This window comes from Lolium perenne, chromosome 2 (assembly GCF_019359855.2).
Source record: "Lolium perenne isolate Kyuss_39 chromosome 2, Kyuss_2.0, whole genome shotgun sequence".
NCBI lineage: Eukaryota > Viridiplantae > Streptophyta > Magnoliopsida > Poales > Poaceae > Lolium > Lolium perenne.
Genome location: NC_067245.2, coordinates 175,073,476 through 175,093,063, shown reverse-complemented (window position 1 = coordinate 175,093,063; position 19,588 = coordinate 175,073,476). Strand labels below are relative to the sequence as shown.

The 19,588-nt window shown below is 43.5% G+C and overlaps 1 protein-coding gene across 1 annotated transcript; it reads right to left on the bottom strand.

Moving 5' to 3' along the window:
• Positions 1–13,141: 13,141 nt before the first annotated feature.
• LOC127333990 (L-type lectin-domain containing receptor kinase SIT2) lies at positions 13,142–15,427 on the bottom strand. The gene has a single exon (XM_051360426.2). It carries the CDS (start codon positions 15,352–15,354, stop codon positions 13,363–13,365), a length of 1,992 nt encoding a protein of 663 aa, XP_051216386.1. The 5' UTR covers positions 15,355–15,427; the 3' UTR covers positions 13,142–13,362.
• Between the last annotated feature and the right edge of the window lie 4,161 nt (positions 15,428–19,588).

Here is a 19,588-nt window from a genome sequence, read left to right as displayed (position 1 = left end):
ATGTCATTTAAGAAAGTCTAGTAGTTCATGATCTCTCATGTTTAGCTCCAATTTATTAATATGAGTAGCATGTCATGGTGGGAGTGGTGTTTTGGCACCCGGGAGCATATGCTCCCGGTTTTTAAATTTTATTTTAAATACATTTTCAAAATGTTGAAAAGTTCGGACATAAAATTTAATATGTACATTTCGAAGTTCTACACGTTTACAAATTAGTCTCACGGAAAACTGACATTTTTACTATCGCGTGTAAAAAAGACAAATTTTGGTGCAAAAAAATGGCTGTGTACGTGACGTTTTTTTGTATTTTTCACACAAGTCATCAAAAATGTTGGTTTTTTGCAAAACTTGATGTACGTACGTAGAATGTCGAAACGTAAGCGCATAAATTTTTGTTCAAATTTTTTTGACATTTCAAAATGTTTTTCCGGAGGCAGGAGCATATGCTCTCATGTGCCGAATTGAATTTCTGTGTTTGCTTGCATTGTTTTATTCATAAATAGGTATGATATTGTGGTATCCTCCTCTGAATAATTCTCTTGAATCAACTTGGCACATGCTCATGCATGCATATGACTGAACAAAATGTCAATTAAGACTCGATGATTTGCTTTACCTCAGAGTTCTTGTATCACTTTTATGCCTCCGTTAATTTATTTTTGTCGCAAGCATGATTATGACAGTTACTGCTCTCTTGATTGTCGCTTCCTAGTCTATTGCTAGCCTTCACTTGTACTGAGCGGGAACGCTGCTCGTGCCTCCAAACACATGAAAACCAAGTTATTCCAGAGTGTCCATCATAAATACCTATGCATGGCATTTCAAACCATTCCAAGTAAATTCTCATGTGCTACCTTTAAAACCTTCAAAATGCTTCTCAATTTGTGTTTATGTTTTATAGCTCATGAGGAAGTATGTGGTGTTTATCTTTCAATCTTGTCATTTACTCCGGACGGACTTTCACCAATGGACTAGTGGCACATCCGCTTATCCAATAATTTTGCAAAAAGAGCTGGCAACGGGGTTCCCAGCCCCAAATTAATTAACCTTCATAAATTTATAAATAGACACTCCTCCATGGTATGTGATTGTTGGTTGGAACCCGAGGATTCGGTTTGCCATGGCTTGAGAAAGCAAAGGTGGGGAGGAGTGTCATCTAAATAAAACTAAAATAAAAAGGCACTCCTTCATGGTATGAGATTGTTGGCAGGCACCCGAGGATTCGGTTAGCCATGGTTTGTGAAAGCAAGGTTGGAAGGAGTGCCACCCAAAAATAAAATTTCATGGGAGCCGCTCTTGAAAGTCTGGTTGACGAGGTAGTTAGAGTACCCATTACCATTCGTTGACAACAACAAACACCTCTCAAAACCATTTTACTTCTGTCTTTAGAAAAATGAAAAGCTCTAGCACATGTTAATCCCTGCTTCCCTCTACGAAGGGTCAATCTTTTACTTTTACATTGAGTCTCCATCCTTTCTTTGAGCACTTTCTTGAGAGCACAACTGTCATTCTTAGTATAATATGCTTGTCCCAAAATATGATTAATTGTGGTATAACTTTGATGCTTTTATCTTTGACAATCACTATTTCTAGTCTTTCTATGAACTTCAGAGGTGCTTGAGCATTTATGTTTTGCTGATCAAATATGGGCAAGCGAGATACCACTCTATCATACTCTTTTATGGACATTGCAATCCTGCTTATATACATGATTCATGATGCTTATTATTAATTGTTGGTACCTTTTCCATGATTGACATAGCTATTGGATGATCTTATTTGCATGTATCTTATTATGAACTGCCTAAGTGTTAGCCATAGCATGAGAATATTTACATCATACGAACAAATGTGTTCGTGAAAGTTCTTTTATCGCTCAGTTGTTAACTGAATTGCTTGAGGACAAGCAATAAGCTAAGCTTGGGGGGAGTTGATACGTCCAAAACGTATCTACTTTCCCGAACACTTTTGCTATTGTTTTGCCTCTAATTTGTGTATTTTGGATGCAACTAACACGGACTAACGCTGTTTTCAGCAGAACTATTCTGGTGTCTCGTTTTTGTGCAGAAATCCAACTTTTAGGAAAATCCTCGGAATTTATGCGAAAGGTCCTATTTTCCCAGAATTCTGACGGAGCCAGAAGGGCAAGCCAGGTGGGGACCCGAGGGCCCCACACACTAGGCCGGCGCGGCCCAGGAGGGGGGCGCGCGGCCCTAGTGTGTGGCGGCCTCGGCTGGCCCCCGACGCCCTCTTTCGGACTACTTATTGCCTTCGACCTAAAAACGCACGGGAGGAAGTCGAAGTCGCCAGAAACCCTCCAGAATGCCGCCACATCGCGAAACTCCGTCTCAGGAGCCAGAAGTCTCCGTTCTGGCACTCCGCCGGGACGGGGAATTGGAGGAGATCATCGCCACCATCACCACCGACGCCTCTCCATCAACCAGCCATGTTTCCCCCATCCATGTGTGAGTAATTCCCCCGCTGTAGGCTGAAGGGGATGGTAGGGATTGGATGAGACTGGTCATGTAATAGTATAAGATTGTTAGGGCATAGTGCCTAGTGTCCGTAATTGGTACTTTGATGATATTGTTGCAACTTGTTATGCTTAATGCTTGTCACTAGGGCCCGAGTGCCATGATCTCAGATCTGAACATATTATTACTTCATCATGATATTCATTGTTTATGGTCTTACCTGCAAGTTGTATACACATGTCGCTGTTCGGAACCAATGGCCCCGAAGTGACAGAAATCGGGACAACCGGAGGGGATGGTAGTGATGTGAGGATCACATGTGTTCACGGAGTGTTAATGCTTTGCTCCGGTACTCTATTAAAAGGAGTACCTTAATATCCAGTAGATTCCCTTGAGGCCCGGCTACCACCGGCTGGTAGGACAAAAGATGTTGTGCAAGTTTCTCATTGCGAGCACGTACGACTATAATTGGAACACATGCCTATTGATTGCTTTGTACTTAGACAACGTTTTATTATTATCTGCAAATGCCCTGCTTGATTGTTACATGAGTTTCTCTCATCCATGCAACGCCCGTTATCCATCCCGTGCCTACAGTATTTTAATCCTGCTGTTTACTATAATCACTACTGATGTCTCTGTTACTCTGCTGCTGTTATTTCACTACTGCTACTGCTATAAAGCTGTTACTACTGATAAACTCTTGCGAGCAAGTCTGTTTCCAGGTGCAGCTGAATTGACAACTCCGCTGTTAAGGCTTTCAAGTATTCTTTGTCTCCCCTTGTGTCGAATCAATAAATTGGGTTTTACTACCCACGAAGACTGCTGCGATCCCCTATACTTGTGTGTTATCACAGCCCAATGACCGCCTCCCAGCCTAGGTGCACTTCACAATTCTCTCCATCGATGAAGAAATGTTTGTTGCCTATCTTCATTGATCTAGCCGAGTTGTAGAGTTTTGAGAGGCTCCGCCAGCAAACTCCAATGGAAGAAGTGCCGATGATTACCGGACCAGATGGTATTCGGTCGCATGCAACCATATTTTTTCTGACCTTTTGGTTTCAGAGGGAGCGATGCGAAGCTCTATGGTCTGTTGTCATTGTGGCACATGTCTTTAGTTCCAATGGTGAAGTCTGTCACGGAGAATGGCATGGAAGCCGACATCTGAAGGTTGGTAATGGTGGTTTGAGTCCTGGTGACGATGAGGTTTTGGCTTGGCTGGTGATTCGTGACTTGGAGCAGCAACATCGATAAGTAGGGTGACATCATAGGAGAAATTCAGAATCTAAGCTTCAGGGTAAAACCCAAGGCTTAGCCATAATTGGTTGTGTCTGACAATTAAATTGGCGAAGGCATTGTTTTGTGAGAGCTAGTCTGTCGATGGACAACAAGCTCGTACTTCGGAGAATTTCTTCTAGGTGAAAACCTATGATCTATGATTATTGCGACGACGATGCTTGTGGAATGTTCGTATCTTGGAGGTGTCGCTTTTGGAGAAATAAATTCCTGATGCTATCTTGGTGGTGTTTGGATTGCTGATACAAAGAACAAATAACTGTAGCGGGACTTTTTTTTTCTGTAATTCCACTTTATATTTGTGTTTTGTCCATATGTATTATCATTAGGGCACTGCGTTGTTTCAGAGACTGGTTGTAATTGGCATTTTCGTGATATTAATATATTCCCGTTGTCGGGAAAAAAAAGATGCGGCTCCTTCAGGTCAAGCGGATCTTGACACTGACGATGTGGCATTGCTAGTGGCATTCGAAGCAATGGATGAGGAAGGTCCGTCTCGTCCTACCTCGCCGCACCGCCCACTTTTGAACAATATACCCAGAGCTGACGTCATCTTCAGAGTTTATGCCATAATGTTAAGAACACACCTACCTCAACATATACATGGGTATTGTGGTCATATTATTTACTTACAAACTTCTTCTTTTCTTGAAAATTGCATATTGACGCATTGATCTTACCGAGGTTATATGAAAATTTACTAATTTGCATTAATGCTAATTTTTTGTGGCCAGAACAAACTAATAAGCTCTAGAGGACTTGGTATTTCGCATTGGAAATGGAAATATGTATTGATATAATTATACCATACATATAGACCATATTAGCCATATTAAAAACGAGTTTGTTTAAGTTTATGTATTTCAACATTTCTCCACACAAAACAGTATTGTTTATCATTTCAATTCTCGTGACAACTATTCTCATTTGGTTTTAAAATTAGCAATATCTGTACCAAAACAATGCACATGGTAAACTGTAGGATACATGCGTTAGTAAAAATACACAGTAGCCCGCGCTTTGCGCCGTAACTGGTATCAATGGCTCTAAATAAACATGGCTTCTTTCCACAATTATTTCTGATTGTTTAAACAACTTTTATCAGTAAAATGTCCGTTGCCAATCCGCATTAACCTGTGGGGTATCATCTAGTCTAGTACATGGCCACACCAAAACGAGTAGGTACCTGCAACAAGGAGAAATGCCACCACCAAGTGCAACACTTGGATGGCAAAAAATACTCTGCAACAATGGCAGTGTCAGGAAAAAAAAAACTACACCGCAAAAGTGCCACCGTGACCCAATCTGACCATTGATATGAGATGATGGGATTTTACCCATGAGGAAGTCCAGAAAATCTATATACAATGGTTCAACAAGAAAAGAACTGGAAGTCCACCATTGGTAGGTACAACATAAAATGAAGATCAGACCTATTATTGCCGAGCTTTATATCGGCATGTCATCAGTATGTGCCGTGGAAACCTCTGATAGGACTATCGCGATAACCATTTTTTCGGTCGTCGTCGAGATTGCTTACGATCCATCGACGGACTTATATATGTCTGTGCATGACATATAGAGTTGAGGTTATAGGCATATTTCCATTAGTGAATGTTCATTTGCAATTATTGGTGTACTATATAGTAACATGATAACTAAGGAAAAATAACCATGGATATTTAACTGAAGCATGTCGTATTATCTTAAATTTCTAGTGCTTAATCGGGTCAAAGGATTTTATTGAAATTGTACAGTTTTCCAATCCACAAACATTTTAAATGTATCAACCAATACTCATATCCTACCTTATATATCACATGTGTTCAACCTTTGATGGAGATGAAGACATATTCTTTTTGGGTTTTTTTAGGAGGGAGCCAAATCGGCAAATTTCCCTCTGTTTTTTTGAATATTTGTACCCGGTCAAGTTATGTAGTAGATATTTGATTCTCATTTTTTGGAAAAATTCAATCTCTGTTATATTTGAGTTCGTATTTAGTTTAGAAATATGGTAATGATAGGGCTAAAGGTACTCTTGGTTTGAATTTGATCCAGTACACCTACCATTTAGTCCATGTATTGAATATTACTGTCTGCTTGTTTTGTAAGCCACCATCACAAAATTACTTTTTAATATTTCATTATTTTTCTAGATGAAATAAAACTTTTATATAAACAGAATATATTAATACCATAAAAATAACAATTGCACCTTTCCTATGAAACATCATGATTTTAAGAGCTAGTCGAGACTTGATTCATGTTTAGAATATCCGACTTACGCATGTCCGACTTTTCCGGAGGCCCGTTGGGGGCAACCAGAGGGCGATTCTGGTCGCTCGCCCACGGCGAGGAATCCGACAACGATTCGGACGACAGGAGCGCGGAAGAATTTCCGGAGGAGATCTCCATCGATGCTCTGGCGGCGTACTGCAAGACCCCAGAGGCAGAGGACTGCATTCTCTCGCCTTCGTCGTTGTCTGCGGTTCACCGGCGGGAGCAGAAGAAGATGCGGCAAAGGGCGGCGGCAGTTCAACTCAAACAAGGTATGCCGGTGAGCCATGGAAGTTCGATTTCACCGTTTTCGAAGTTCGCTACCAGAAGTTCGCTACCAAGACGAGGAAAGTTCACTTTGAATCTCCCATCCTTTCTCTGACCACCTTCCTGCTCGATTCTTTTGATGCGGCCGAATGGGTAGTGGTGCAGCTGAGACAAAGGAAGAATAGATTCTGGCGTCGTCGGGGCGTATGGCCGCCGGCGAGCCCGAGATCTGATCGATCTGCTTTGCAACGCTATAATGCTTGCGATCAAAATTCAAAAAATTCATGTTGGGCCATTTGGGCTCGGGTAAGGTTCGAGTTAATTCCGAAAAACAGATCCATGGTCGTATGGGCCACGGTCTCACACGAATTAATCCTTCCACCGATCGCATGCCCCAATTTGTTCGGGGTTTGCGGCATCGTTTAGGGTCGACACCAAAAAACCTTCCACGGTGACTCTCCCATCGCAGCCGCCACGCTCCTTCGCCCCAGCACCGACTATGGCCAATCGCGGCGGCGGAAATCCTGGTCGGGGAAGACCACCTGGAGGCCGTGGAGGTACGGGCTGGCAGGATGGCTTTGGTGGAGGCCGAGGCAGTAACTTCTTTGAAGGGGGCCTAGCGGAACTGTGGGCAATGGAGGGGATGCTGGCGACGGTACTGGCAACCAAGCGAATGTGTTTGGCGATGGGGTGTTCAGAGCTGGCCAGGGACGGAAGAATTATGGCGGGGATCGACGATATCAGTAGGGGTTCAACAATTACAATGATCGTTGCAATACCGACTATAATGGTAACTATAATTCCCGTCGGTTTGCTCCAAATAATAATTCCAATCATAGGACTATGAATAGTGGGTATGCTGCTACTGTTCTCGGTCTTTCAGAGGCTCAGCAAAAACTCATTTCGGAGGCGGCAGAGGCGTTTGCTAGGCAGTTTGCTAGCCGGCCGGAGTTGCTCAATGTGAACAATCAATCTGTTGCTACAAGATCTGTGGAGCAGCCGGCTGCTCCTATTGTTAGACATCCGGGGTTCGCTAGAGGGTCGCCGGTCCGACAGAATGTGGCGGCACAACCACAGCGGGCGGAGGCGGTGCTTATGGCAGTGGCTGGGGTCCGGTCCAAGGACCAGGTGTATGATCATGAGGGGATGACCGATGCAGAGTTTGTAGCTGCGAATAAAAGGAAAGGGCCGAGCTATTTTAGATGTAGACAAAATGGGAACTTCCTCAATGACTGCGAGGCGATTCTGTGTGATTGTTGTCAGAAACCAGATATTAGTGGGATGTGCAGCAGGTGGAGGAAAATGTCTTCAAGGTCAACTTCCCAAGTAAGAATGAGCTAGTGAGGGTGCAACACTTTGGGCGTTTTTATGTTCCAGATTCCAGTATCATTTTTTCTTTTGATTTTTGGAAGAAAGAGGTGCAGCCAGCTTGGGCTCCTGAGGATGTTTGGGTAAGGGTCTATGGTTTACCACCGGTGGCACTTGGTGATTATCTTGCTCTTTGGGCTCTCTAGGGGATGTTTTTGGAAAAACAAAAGAGATTGATATTGTGTTCACTCGACAGAATAATGTGCTCCGTGTGTTCATCACTTGCCTAGATACTGCTATCATTCCTGATACTTGGGTTTTTAAGATAAAACATGAGTTTTTTAGATTGAGATTTGAGGTAGAGGGTATGCCTCGTCACACGGCTACTGATGTTACTATGTCAGAGGCCCCTGGTGGTGGAGGGGATGATGATCCTAAGACTCAAGGTCAAGATAAAGGGGCTGAGCCAGATCGTCATGCAAAGAGAACCAAAAATGCTGAAGAAAATGAGGGACATAAAGGAGATAAAAGTGGTCCGACATCGCCACCTAATGACAATGTTAATACTTTGGGACTGGTTAAACATACACTAAGGTATGATACTGTTTTCAGTTATTCAAATGAACACTGTTTAAATCCTAAAAAACTTTTCCATTATTTCAGTGAGGTTTTGGACAAGTGTGGCGAGTGTATGCCTAACCCTGCCCCTCAAGTTGCCTCTCCGATGCGTGCTGCTAAAAATTATGCGAGGAAGTACAGAGAAGAAGGAGGCGGGGTACCGGCGATGTCGCTCGTGCATGGCGACCGCACCCCAAGGCATGCAGGGTCGGTTTAGGAGCAGCTGCGTGCTGGGCTGCTGCGTGGCGAGCAGTGCCGCGGTGAGCAGCAGTGCGGTGGGCTGCAGCGTGGTGAGCAGCAGTGCGGTGAGCAGCAGTGTGGTGGGCTGCAGGATGGGTCCGGCCCGACGAATTTGGCTCACCCAGGTGCGGCCACCGGCTCAGCAGCATGTCGGCCTACCATGCATGGGAGCCCGCCATGCATGTCTGCTATAGTCGCTGTAGCTACGTCGGTCAAATCGACTGAGGTACTTAAATCTTCTTGTGAGGCTGCTTTTAATTTGAACGTTGATACATCACTTCAACAATCTTTGTTGGATGAACAGAGTGGGTTTAAGGCTGGGTATGTTCCAGTTACTGTGAGTAAGGAAGTGTCTAAGAAGCCTATGCATACTCCTCAACAAGTGATAGCATTTGGAGGGATTCGTGAAGAGGACGTGCGGGGAGTACGGTCGAGTGGAAGGCTAAGTGCTCAGCCTAATTCTGATGCCACACAGATGGAGAGAGCGATAATGACCGCCAAGCAGCGTGCGGAGATGCCTATGATAGGTAAGTCTCCTTCCAAACCCTCTTCAATTATCTCTTTTACAGATGATCATATAGTGGATAATGCTTTATCTCTGATGGTTTCTTTGGGTAATTCTTATTCGGAGGGTGTTGCATCTGCTAGACTAATTAAGGATGTTGAATTACAAAGAACTTTAACCCTTCTAACAAAATCGGATACTATGGTACATGATAATGCTTCTTGTTTGGAGGTCACACATGCATCAGATTTATGTCATGACTTGGAAGAGGATGGAATTTTGGATGAGGAAACTCATATACCGTTAGTTTTTCCTAATGAGAGAAAGGGGCGGAAGAAAAAAAATTCTGATAACAAAACGGTGAGGAGGAGTAACAGGGTAAGGTTTAAAAACACCAAATATCAATGACTTATCTTAAAGGTCTTACTTGGAACAGTGAGGGGTTTAAGGATCCGGGGAAACACCTGTTTGTAAAAGAATCAATTAGGGAGTATGACCTAGATTTTATAGCCCTGCTTGAGACTGGCCGATCCAATTTTACAGTACCTTTCCTTCGTGATCTAGCAGCGGGCAAGGAGTTCGCGTGGTTTTGTTTGCCATCTCTTGGGAGATCTGGTGGAATTCTTGTTGGGATTAATACGACCACTTTGGTGGTCAATAGGGTAGAGAGTGGAGACTATTGCGTCAAGTTGTCTATTAGTTCAAAAATAGATGGTTTTGAGTGGTTGCTTGTACCGGTGTATGGGGCGGCACAAGACAAAAATAAATACGAGTTTCTTGCAGAATTAGTCCGGACGTGTGAATCTGAAACGATACCCGTGTTACTAGCCGGGGATTTTAATATTTTGAGAAAACCTGAGGATAAAAGTAATGATAACTTTAATCCCCGTTGGCCGTTTATTTTTAATCCGATCATTGAGAATTTAAACTTAAGAGAAATTGCTATGTCTGGGCACCAATTTACCTTGGCAAGTAGAGGAGAAACGCCTACATATGAAAAACTGGATAGGGTGCTTGCAAGTATTGAATGGGAACAAAAATTGCCTTTGGTCACGGTCCGGGCTTTGTCTCTCTCTGGATCTGATCACACCCAGCTTTTGATTGATGCGGGGATTCAGGCACATGTAGGTAATAAGCTGCGATTCTCTTTTGAGTTGGCTTGGTTAGAACATGAGGGGTTTTATGATCTGATTGCAAAGAAATAGGCGGCAGGCCCTCTGGAAAAACTCCGATCCACACTTGGCAGAATAAGATTATGCATTTGCGCAGATTTTTATGTGGTTGGGCAAAAAATTTAAGCGGAAAATATAAGAGGGAGAAGGAACGGTTATTGAACATTATAGACACGTTGGATATTAAAGCAGAATCAGTGCCGTTATCTTTTGTGGAGCGCACTGAGTTAAAACAAGATAATGAAAATTTAAATAAGCTCCGAAGAGAGGAAGAGATTAAGTGGGCGCAAAGGGCTAAAGTAAAATATATCCAGGAAGGGGCGATAACACCAATTTTTTCACCTCATAGCAAATGGTAAGCATAGAAAAAAGAAATTTATCAACTAGAGCAAGATGAGGGTACCATTGTCGGCGATGATAATCTAAGAGTTTACATTTCTAAGTATTATAAAAAACTTGGATGAAGGTAGAATTGTAGATATTCCGCAATTATCGGCGAATGAGAATGCAGGGTTAATTGCGAACTTCTCAATGGAGGAGGTTCATGACGCTATTTTTCAAATGGAACATAACAAATCACGTGGACCAGATGGTTTCCTTGTGGAGTTTTACCAACATTTTTGGGGGTTATTAAATTTGATCTGATGGCTTTATTTGAAAGCTTTCAGAAAGGTGAGTTGCCGTTGTATAAGCTGAATTTTGGGGTGATCACTTTGCTGGCTAAAAAGGAAAATGCAACACAGATACAACAATATAGGCCTATATGCCTGCTTAATGTGAGTTTTAATTTTTTTACTAAAGTGGTGACAAATCGAATTTCGGAGGTAGCACAAAAAGTGATTAGACCAACACATACGACTTTTATCCCTGGAAGGAATATTCTAGAAGGATTAGTTGTTCTTCATGAGACAATTCATGAGATGCATAGGAAGAAACTTGATGGGGTGCTTTTTAAAATTGACTTTGAAAAGGCGTATGATAAGGTTAAATGGCCTTTTTTGCAGCAAGTTCTACGTATAAAGGGCTTTGATCCTATTGGTGCGATAGAATAAAGCAATTTGTGCAAGGTGGGAGTGTTGGTATAAGAGTTGATGATGTTATTGGGCATAATTTTCAAACTAGAAAAGGATTACGCCAGGGGGCCCACTATCTCCAATTCTTTTTAACATTGTTGTTGATATGTTAGCGATTCTTATTGCTAGGGCTAAGGATGAGGGTAAACTGGGGAGTTTGTTGCCTCATTTAATTGATGGGGGAATTTCCTTTTTACAATATGCGGATGATACAATTTTGTTCTTGGAACATGATATTGCTAAGGCTATTAATATGAAACTAATCTTATGCATCTTTGAACAATTATCGGGTTTAAAAATTAATCACAAGAGTGAAATTTTTAGCTTTGGTAAGGCCAAGGATATGGAGGACCAGTATAAACCTATTTTTGGGTGCGAGTTTGGAACCTTACCATTGAAGTACTTGGGGATTCCGGTACATTATAGGAGGCTGCGGAATGCGGAGCGAAATCCTATAGAAAAACGATTTGCCTCCAAATTGGGGTGTTGGCGGAGTAAAATGATGTCCTATGGAGATAGGTTGGTGCTTATTAATTCGGTTCTTACTAGTCTTCCTATGTTTATGCTATCCTTCTTGGAAATACCAATTGGGGTTAGAAAGAGGTTAGACTATTATAGATACAATTTTTTCTGGCAATCTAATGAACACAAGAGGAAATATAGATTATCTAAATGAAATATTTTGTGCCGACCAAAGGACCAAGGGGGTTGGGAATTGAGGTTTTGGAATTGAAAAACAAATGTTTACTAAGCAAATGGCTGTTTAAACTTCTCTCAGATGAGGGTATGTGGCAGCAGCTCTTATGTAACAAATACCTTAAAAATAAAACACTGACACAAGTAGAGGTCAAGCCGACTGATTCACCTTTCTTGAAGGATCTCATGCATGTTAAAGAGAACTTTTTTCAAGAGAGATTTTTTCAGAATAGGGGATGGAACATCTGTTAGGTTTTGGGAGGATGTATGGATGGGAGATACTCCTTTGTCTCATTATCCGGCATTGTATAATATTGTTCAACATAAGAATTTGGTTGTTTCGACTGTGCTTGCTACTGAACCTATCAACATTTGTTTTAGAAGAGGTTTGAATGAAAATAAATGGGTGCAATGGTTACATCTATGCCAACGACTAATTACAATTAGCCTAACATCTGAACCTGATAAGTTTATTTGGAAGCTTACTGATTCGGGTATTTTCTCAGTTAGGTCTATGTACCTTGATTGCATGAATGGGCATACTATTTATCTTCATAGATATCTATGGAAGTTAAAGATCCCTTTGAAAATTAAAATATTTATGTGGTTCATGAGCAATAAGGTACTTCTGACTAAGGACAATTTAATTAAACGGAAGTGGAAAGGTAGCCAAAAGTGTTGTTTTTGTGATTCCATGGAAACTGTTAATCATTTGTTTATTCATTGTCCTTTTGAGAAGATAATATGGCGAATGATGTACCTTACATATAATATTCCACCACCAGCTAATGTTACTAATATGTTTGGTAGATGGCTGAATGGTGTGAGGAAGAATGATAAACAAAAAATTCAAGTTGGTGTTTCAGCCATTTGTTGGGCTATTTGGAGAACTAGAAATGATATTATCTTTAACAAGCAAAGTGGAACTGATTTTTTGCAGGTTATCCGGCGAGCTGCTCATTCAATTCAGCAATGGGTTTTCCTTCTCCCAGCGGAGCAGCGGGAGGATATGGTTATTGGATGCAACTTCTTCTTCCAGGGGGTGGCGGCATCTTAATAGATTAGTAAATGCATAGCTTTTCTGAGTGCCATATTTTTAGCTGGTTGATCCATGTATCGACCCTAGCTTTTCCATGATTGTAATAACTAAGGATGAATCTTTTGTGACTTGAACACTTGATATTTTGTTTTAATAAAGCAAGCCGTGTGCATCTATTGATGCAGAGGCTAGGGCTATGCTCCTTTATCGAAAAAAAAACTTAGTAAGCAGGACAGGTATACATACAGTATGTATGTGGTTCATATCAACCCATATATCTAGAAAGAAACAATTAGTTGCACACATATTTTGTAATTTACGGCCGGAACCACACAAATTAGCAAATCAGTGTGCAGATTGGAGATGCAACAAACAAGGGCCCTGATCTTACGAGGATTCATCTTCCACCAGACAGGATTGATGCCGTCATGGAGGAAGGACATGACATGATGTACGGGTCAAACCCTTCCCTTTGCATCACAGCGAGCATCTCGAAGGTGGTTTGTATTGGTGTCAGCTCTGGCGATGTCCTGGCACAGTCAAGGTATTGGATCACTTGGCGCATCGTAGGTCTTGTGTCCATGAATGGGTGCGAGCATAATAGCCCTACCTTGAGTGCTAAGTATACTTGATTTACATCATAGTCACCAGGGAGTTTACTATCCACAATCTCACTGAGTGATTCATTGTGCCAATGCTCAAGCACCCGATCAACTAACATGGGTTGTTCCTCTCGTGTATCTTGCTCAATTGGCCTTTGTCCACAAACGATTTCAAGAATGAATATGCCAAATGCGAACACATCGATAAGAGGGGTTACCTTTCCGGTGCACGCTAGCTCGGGAGCTAGGTATCCTACTGTGCCAGCCACATGTGTGCTCTGGGGATCCGTGCCATGGTCATACAGCCTTGATAGACCAAAATCACCTAGTCGGGCATTCATTTCCCGATCGAGCAGCACATTGCTTGCCTTCACATCTCTGTGAATAACAACCTTCTCCCACTCCTCGTGAAGGTACAGTAATCCAGAGGCAACACCCCTGATGATCCGAAACCTTTGAGCCCAATTCAGAGTAGGGAGCCCTGGGTTGTCCCGGTGATACAAATACTTGTCGAGGCTTCCATTTGGCATGCACTCGTACACCAAAAACAGTTGGCCTTTTCTCCGGCAATAGCCGAGTAATTGCACCAAATTATTGTGTTGAAGCCGTCCAATACTGACTACTTCGGCGATGAACTCCTTCATGCCCTGCTTGGAGTCGTGAGACACCCTTTTCACGGCTATTTCCAGTTTAGATTTTGGCAGCACACCTTTGTACACCGTTCCGAATCCCCCAACCCCTAGTAGGTTATTGCTCTTGAATCCTTGTGTTGCATAGTACAGATCCTTGTATGAGAACCTGTGAGGCCCGAACTCGACCTCCCAATCTTCCCGTAGCTCGGCGTACCTCCGATGCCTTCGCACCAGTACGAATATAGTAATTCCCACGGCGAGGACAAACGAGGCTGTTGCTAATGGTAATACTATCTCCGGGACCTTGGACCGAGGCTTGGGGCCGACACGAGGAAGCTTTGGCAGTCTGCTGATGTCGATAGCCGGCGCAGGTCTATCCATGCCGAAGCTCAAGCCAAGTATGTAATGCCCGCTGCCGTCCATGCCCGCTGCAGAACCGAAGCCAAGGTATGCCTCCTCGGTGAACACTGTTGAGAGGTCATAGATGGCCGAGAGAAGTGGCCTTGCTGGTTTGGCCATCCCCAGTGGAGACATAGTCACGTTGATTCGTGCCGTCTCCCCTCCGTAGTCTATCCAGACTTGCAACCCCTCGCCACCGGTGAGGTTCAAGTTGTTGAAGGAGCCCGTTTTGTCGTTGTAAAAGCCAGCAGTGTGGGACTGGATGGAAATGGCACTGTTGATGTCGATGCCAACATGATTGGCATCCACGTCCCGTAGTTCCATGTTTAAGACGGTGTCGAACTCGACGGCGAATATGTGGTTGCTGGAGTTGCCCTGGTTCTGGGAGTTGAAGACGCCGAAATACTGAAAAGGAAGAGCGGAGGAAAAATCCATGTTCTTGGCAATGAAGAAGGCCATGCCTTGGCTGGATCGGTAGTTGGGGTGGATGGCGAGCACAAAGGAGACGGCGAAAGGTTTCACCGTGCCGTTGGTGGAATCGAGGAAGCGCAGCGGAGCAGGGTAGAAGGCATGGCCTTTGAGCCTCTGGTGGGCGTTGGTTAGGTCCAGTAGGCCGTCTGGGGTGATTGTGGCTACGCCGTCGATGGTGATGTTAGCTCCGGCGAAGCCCGAGTAGACGAACTGGTCAACGCCGGCAGCCAAGACCACTGGTAAGTTAAGGAGAACAAAAAGGAAATTTAGCAGTAGCATCGACATGATGATGAGATTGGGCCTGAGGTTGGATATGAATCTGCTGGCGATGCAAAACGTGCCTTATTTTGCTCAGAAACTCAGCGGGCGTTTATACTAGTCTGCAGCTAAGCTATGCATGGATGTCTTTTCTTGGCAACACAACTATGGCGACTTGTCAAAATCGGCACGAATCATTGATTTCTCCTCCGTCAGTTCTCGTCATAAACGTGGAGATTAATTTCAGTTATTTCTTTGCCAAATTCGGTGCGACCACACAACAAGTAGTCTAGCTTTCTCCGACGTTCATACTAGTGTGCAGACTTGACAAAATTGGCACGAACCATTGTTTCCTCCTTGGTCAGCAAAGTGGACAAAGCCGGCAGCGAAGACTGGTAGTGGTAGGTTAAGGACAACAAAGAGGAGACTTAGCAGTAGCATTGACATGATGGTGGGCCTGAGGTTTGATATTGATCTGCCGGCCAAACAAACTTGCCCTCTTTTGCTCACGAACTTGGAGCACCTTCATTCGGCCCCCCAAAACGGCTTTAGGGGGCACCATAGGCCAAAAAACCGCCCAATCAAGCCGCCGAAACTCGTTTTAGGCCGGTAAATGCGTTTTCTTTCACCGGCACCCCCGCCGAACTCAACCCACGGAGGGGGTAGCGGCGGCGCTAGCAGAAGCGGAAGCAACGGCCGCATGCAGCCGGCCCAACCTGGAAGCGTTCGAAGATCGTCGTCCTCGACACCTCGTTACATATACCGCCGTAATCATGCATGTCCCTGTATAGGAAAACTGTCGCGTCCCATCGGTGAACGCGTTAGCGTTATGGCAAGCCATGCGTAAGGCTTCTCGCGCCTTCCCCCGCCTTCCTCCGCCATAGATAAGCTGGTTCCCGCTAGCCCACCGAAACCGTAGCGATGGCATCGCGATACGAAGGAGATGGCGCGGCGGCGAACGTCTTTCGTCGGCTCCCCCTCCACGACTAGGAGCCACGCCTCCTCTACAAGGCGGGGTACATGGCCCCGCTGGACATGAGCTGCCCCAGTGAAGAGTGGCGCCTCAACACCGACGACATCCTGATCCCGCCGCCTCCGCAAGGCGCCAGCAGTAAGACGGAGATCACGCGTGTCTGGGAACGCTGGACTCCCTGAAGCTCGCCGGGCAATGCCGCAGTGGGCTGATGCGTGCAGTTAACACACGTCCGTTGGGAACCCCAAGAGGAATGTGTGATGCGTACAGTAGCAAGTTTTCCCTCAGTAAGAAACCAAGGTTATCGAACCAGTAGGAGTCAAGGAACACGTGAAGGTTGTTGGTGACGGAGTGTAGTGCGGCGCAACACCAGGGATTCCGGCGCCAACGTGGAACCTGCACAACACAATCAAAGTACTTTGCCCCAACGTAACAGTGAGGTTGTCAATCTCACCGGCTTGCTGAAAACAAAGGATTAACCGTATAGTGTGGAAGATGATGTTTGTTTGCGAAGAACAGTAAAGAACAAGTATTGCAGTAGATTGTATTTCAGATGTAAAGAATGGACCGGGGTCCACAGTTCACTAGTGATGTCTCTTCCATAAGATAAATAGCATGTTGGGTGAACAAATTACAGTTGGGCAATTGACAAATAGAGAGGGCATAACAATGCACATACATGTCACGATGACTACTATGAGATTTAATCAGGGCATTACGACAAAGTACATATACCGCTATACAGCATGCATCTATGCCTAAAAAGTCCACTTTCAGGTTATCATCCGAACCCCTTCCAGTATTAAGTGGCAAACAACAGACAATTGCATTAAGTATGGTGCGTAATGTAATCAACACAAATATCCTTAGACAAAGCATTGATGTTTTATCCCTAGTGGAAACAGCACATCCACAACCTTAGAACTTTCTGTCACTGTCCCAGATTCAATGAAGGCATGAACCCACTATCGAGCATAAATACTCCCTCTTGGAGTTACAAGTATCAACTTGGCCAGAGCCTCTACTAGCAACGGAGAGCATGCAAGAACATAAACAACATATATGATAGATTGATAATCAACTTGACATAGTATTCCATATTCATCGGATCCCAACAAACACAACATGTAGCATTACAAATAGATGATCTTGATCATGATAGGCAGCTCACAAGATCTAACATGATAGCACAATGAGGAGAAGACAACCATCTAGCTACTGCTATGGACCCATAGTCCAGGGGTGAACTACTCACACATCAATCCGGAGGCGATCATGGCGAGGAAGAGCCCTCCGGGAGATGATTCCCCTCTTCGGCAGGGTGCCGGAGGCGATCTCCTGAATCCACCGAGATGGGATTGGCGGCGGCTGCGTCTCTGGAAGGTTTTCCTTATCGTGGCTCTCGGTACAGAGGGTTTCGCGATGAAGACTTTAAGTAGGCGGAAGGGTAGGGTTGGAGGCGGCGCGAGGGGCCCACGCCATAGGACGGTGCGGGCCCCTCCCTGGCCACGCCGGCCTATGGTCTGGCCACCTCGTGGCCCCACTTCGTATCCCCTTCGGTCTTCTGGAAGCTTCGTGGAAATATAAGACCCTGGGCGTTGATTTTGTCCAATTCCGAGAATATTTCCTTTGTAGGATTTCTGAAACCAAAAACATCAGAAAACAACAACTGGCTCTTCGGCATCTCGTCAATAGGTTAGTTCAGACAAGACGAACATGCATAGCAACTCACATGATATTCAACAAAGGTGTAAAAGTTGATGGCGTCCCCAGAAACATGGTTACCGCTCAACAAGCAACTTATAAGAAATAAGATACATAGCTACATATTCTTCACCACAATAGTTTTTAAGGCTATTTTCCCATGAGCTATGTATTGCAAAGATAATGAATAGAATTTTAAAGGTAGCACTCAAGTAATGTACTTTGGAATGGCAGAGAAATACCATGTAGTAGGTAGGTATGGTGGACACAAATGGCATAGTTTTTGGCTCAAGGATTTGGATGCACGAGAAGTAATCCCTCTCAATACAAGGCTTAGGCTAGCAAGGTTGTTTGAAGCAAATTCAAGTATAAACGGGTATAGAAAAACTTACATAAGAACACATTGCAAGCATTATAAGACTCTACACTGTCTTCCTTGTTGTTCAAACACCTTAACCAGAAAATATCTAGACTTAGAGAGACCAATGATGCAAACCAAATTTTAACAAGCTCTATGTAGTTCTTCATTAATAGGTGCAAAGTACATGATGCAAGAGCTTAAACATGATCTATATGAGAACATCAATTGCCAAGTATCAAATTATTCAAGACATTATACCAATTACCACATGAAGCATTTTCCGTTTCCAACCATATAACAATGAACGAAGCAGTTTTCAACCTTCGCCATGAACATTAAAAGTAGCACTAAGAACACATGTGTTCATATGCAACAGCAGAGCGTGTCTCTCTCCCATACAAAGAATGCTAGGATCCGATTTTATTCAAACAAAAACAAAAAATAAAAGCAAACAGACGCTCCAAGTAAAGCACATAAGATGTGACTGAATAAAAATATAGTTTCACTAGAGGTGACCTGATAAGTTGTCGATGAAGAAGGGGATGCCTTGGGCATCCCCAAGCTTAGATGCTTGAGTCTTCTTGAAATATGCAGGGATGAACCACGGGGGCATCCCCAAGCTTAGCCTTTTCACTCTTCTTGATCATAGTATATCATCCTCCTCTCTTGACCCTTAAAAACTTCCTCCACACCAAACTCAAAACAAACTCATTAGAGGGTTAGTGCATAATCAAAAATTCATATATTCAGAGGTGACATAATCATTCTTAACACTTCTGGACATTGCACAAAGCTACTGAAAGTCAATGGAACAAAGAAATCCATCAAACATAGCAAAATAGGCAATGCGAAATAAAAGGCAAAATCTGTCAAAACAGAACAGTCCGTAAAGACGAATTTTTCTAGGGCACTTAACTTGATCAGATGAAAAAGCTCAAATTTAATGAAAGTTGCGTACATATCGAGGATCACACACGTAAATTGGTAGAATTTTCTGAGTTACCTACATACGGGGCTACTCAATTTCGTTACAGTAAGAAATCTGTTTCTGCGCAGTAATCCAAATCTAGTATCAACATTACTATCAAAGACTTTACTTGGCACAACAATGCAATAAAATAAAGATAAGGAGAGGTTGCTACAGTAGTAACAACTTCCAAGACTCAAATATAAAACAAAAGTGCTGTAGTAAAATAATGGGTTGTCTCCCATAAGCGCTTTTC

What these genes read in the sequence shown, in the direction of transcription:
- LOC127333990 (XM_051360426.2), bottom strand. Translation starts at nt 15,354, where the DNA reads ATGTCGATGCTACTGCTAAATTTCCTTTTTGTTCTCCTTAACTTACCA.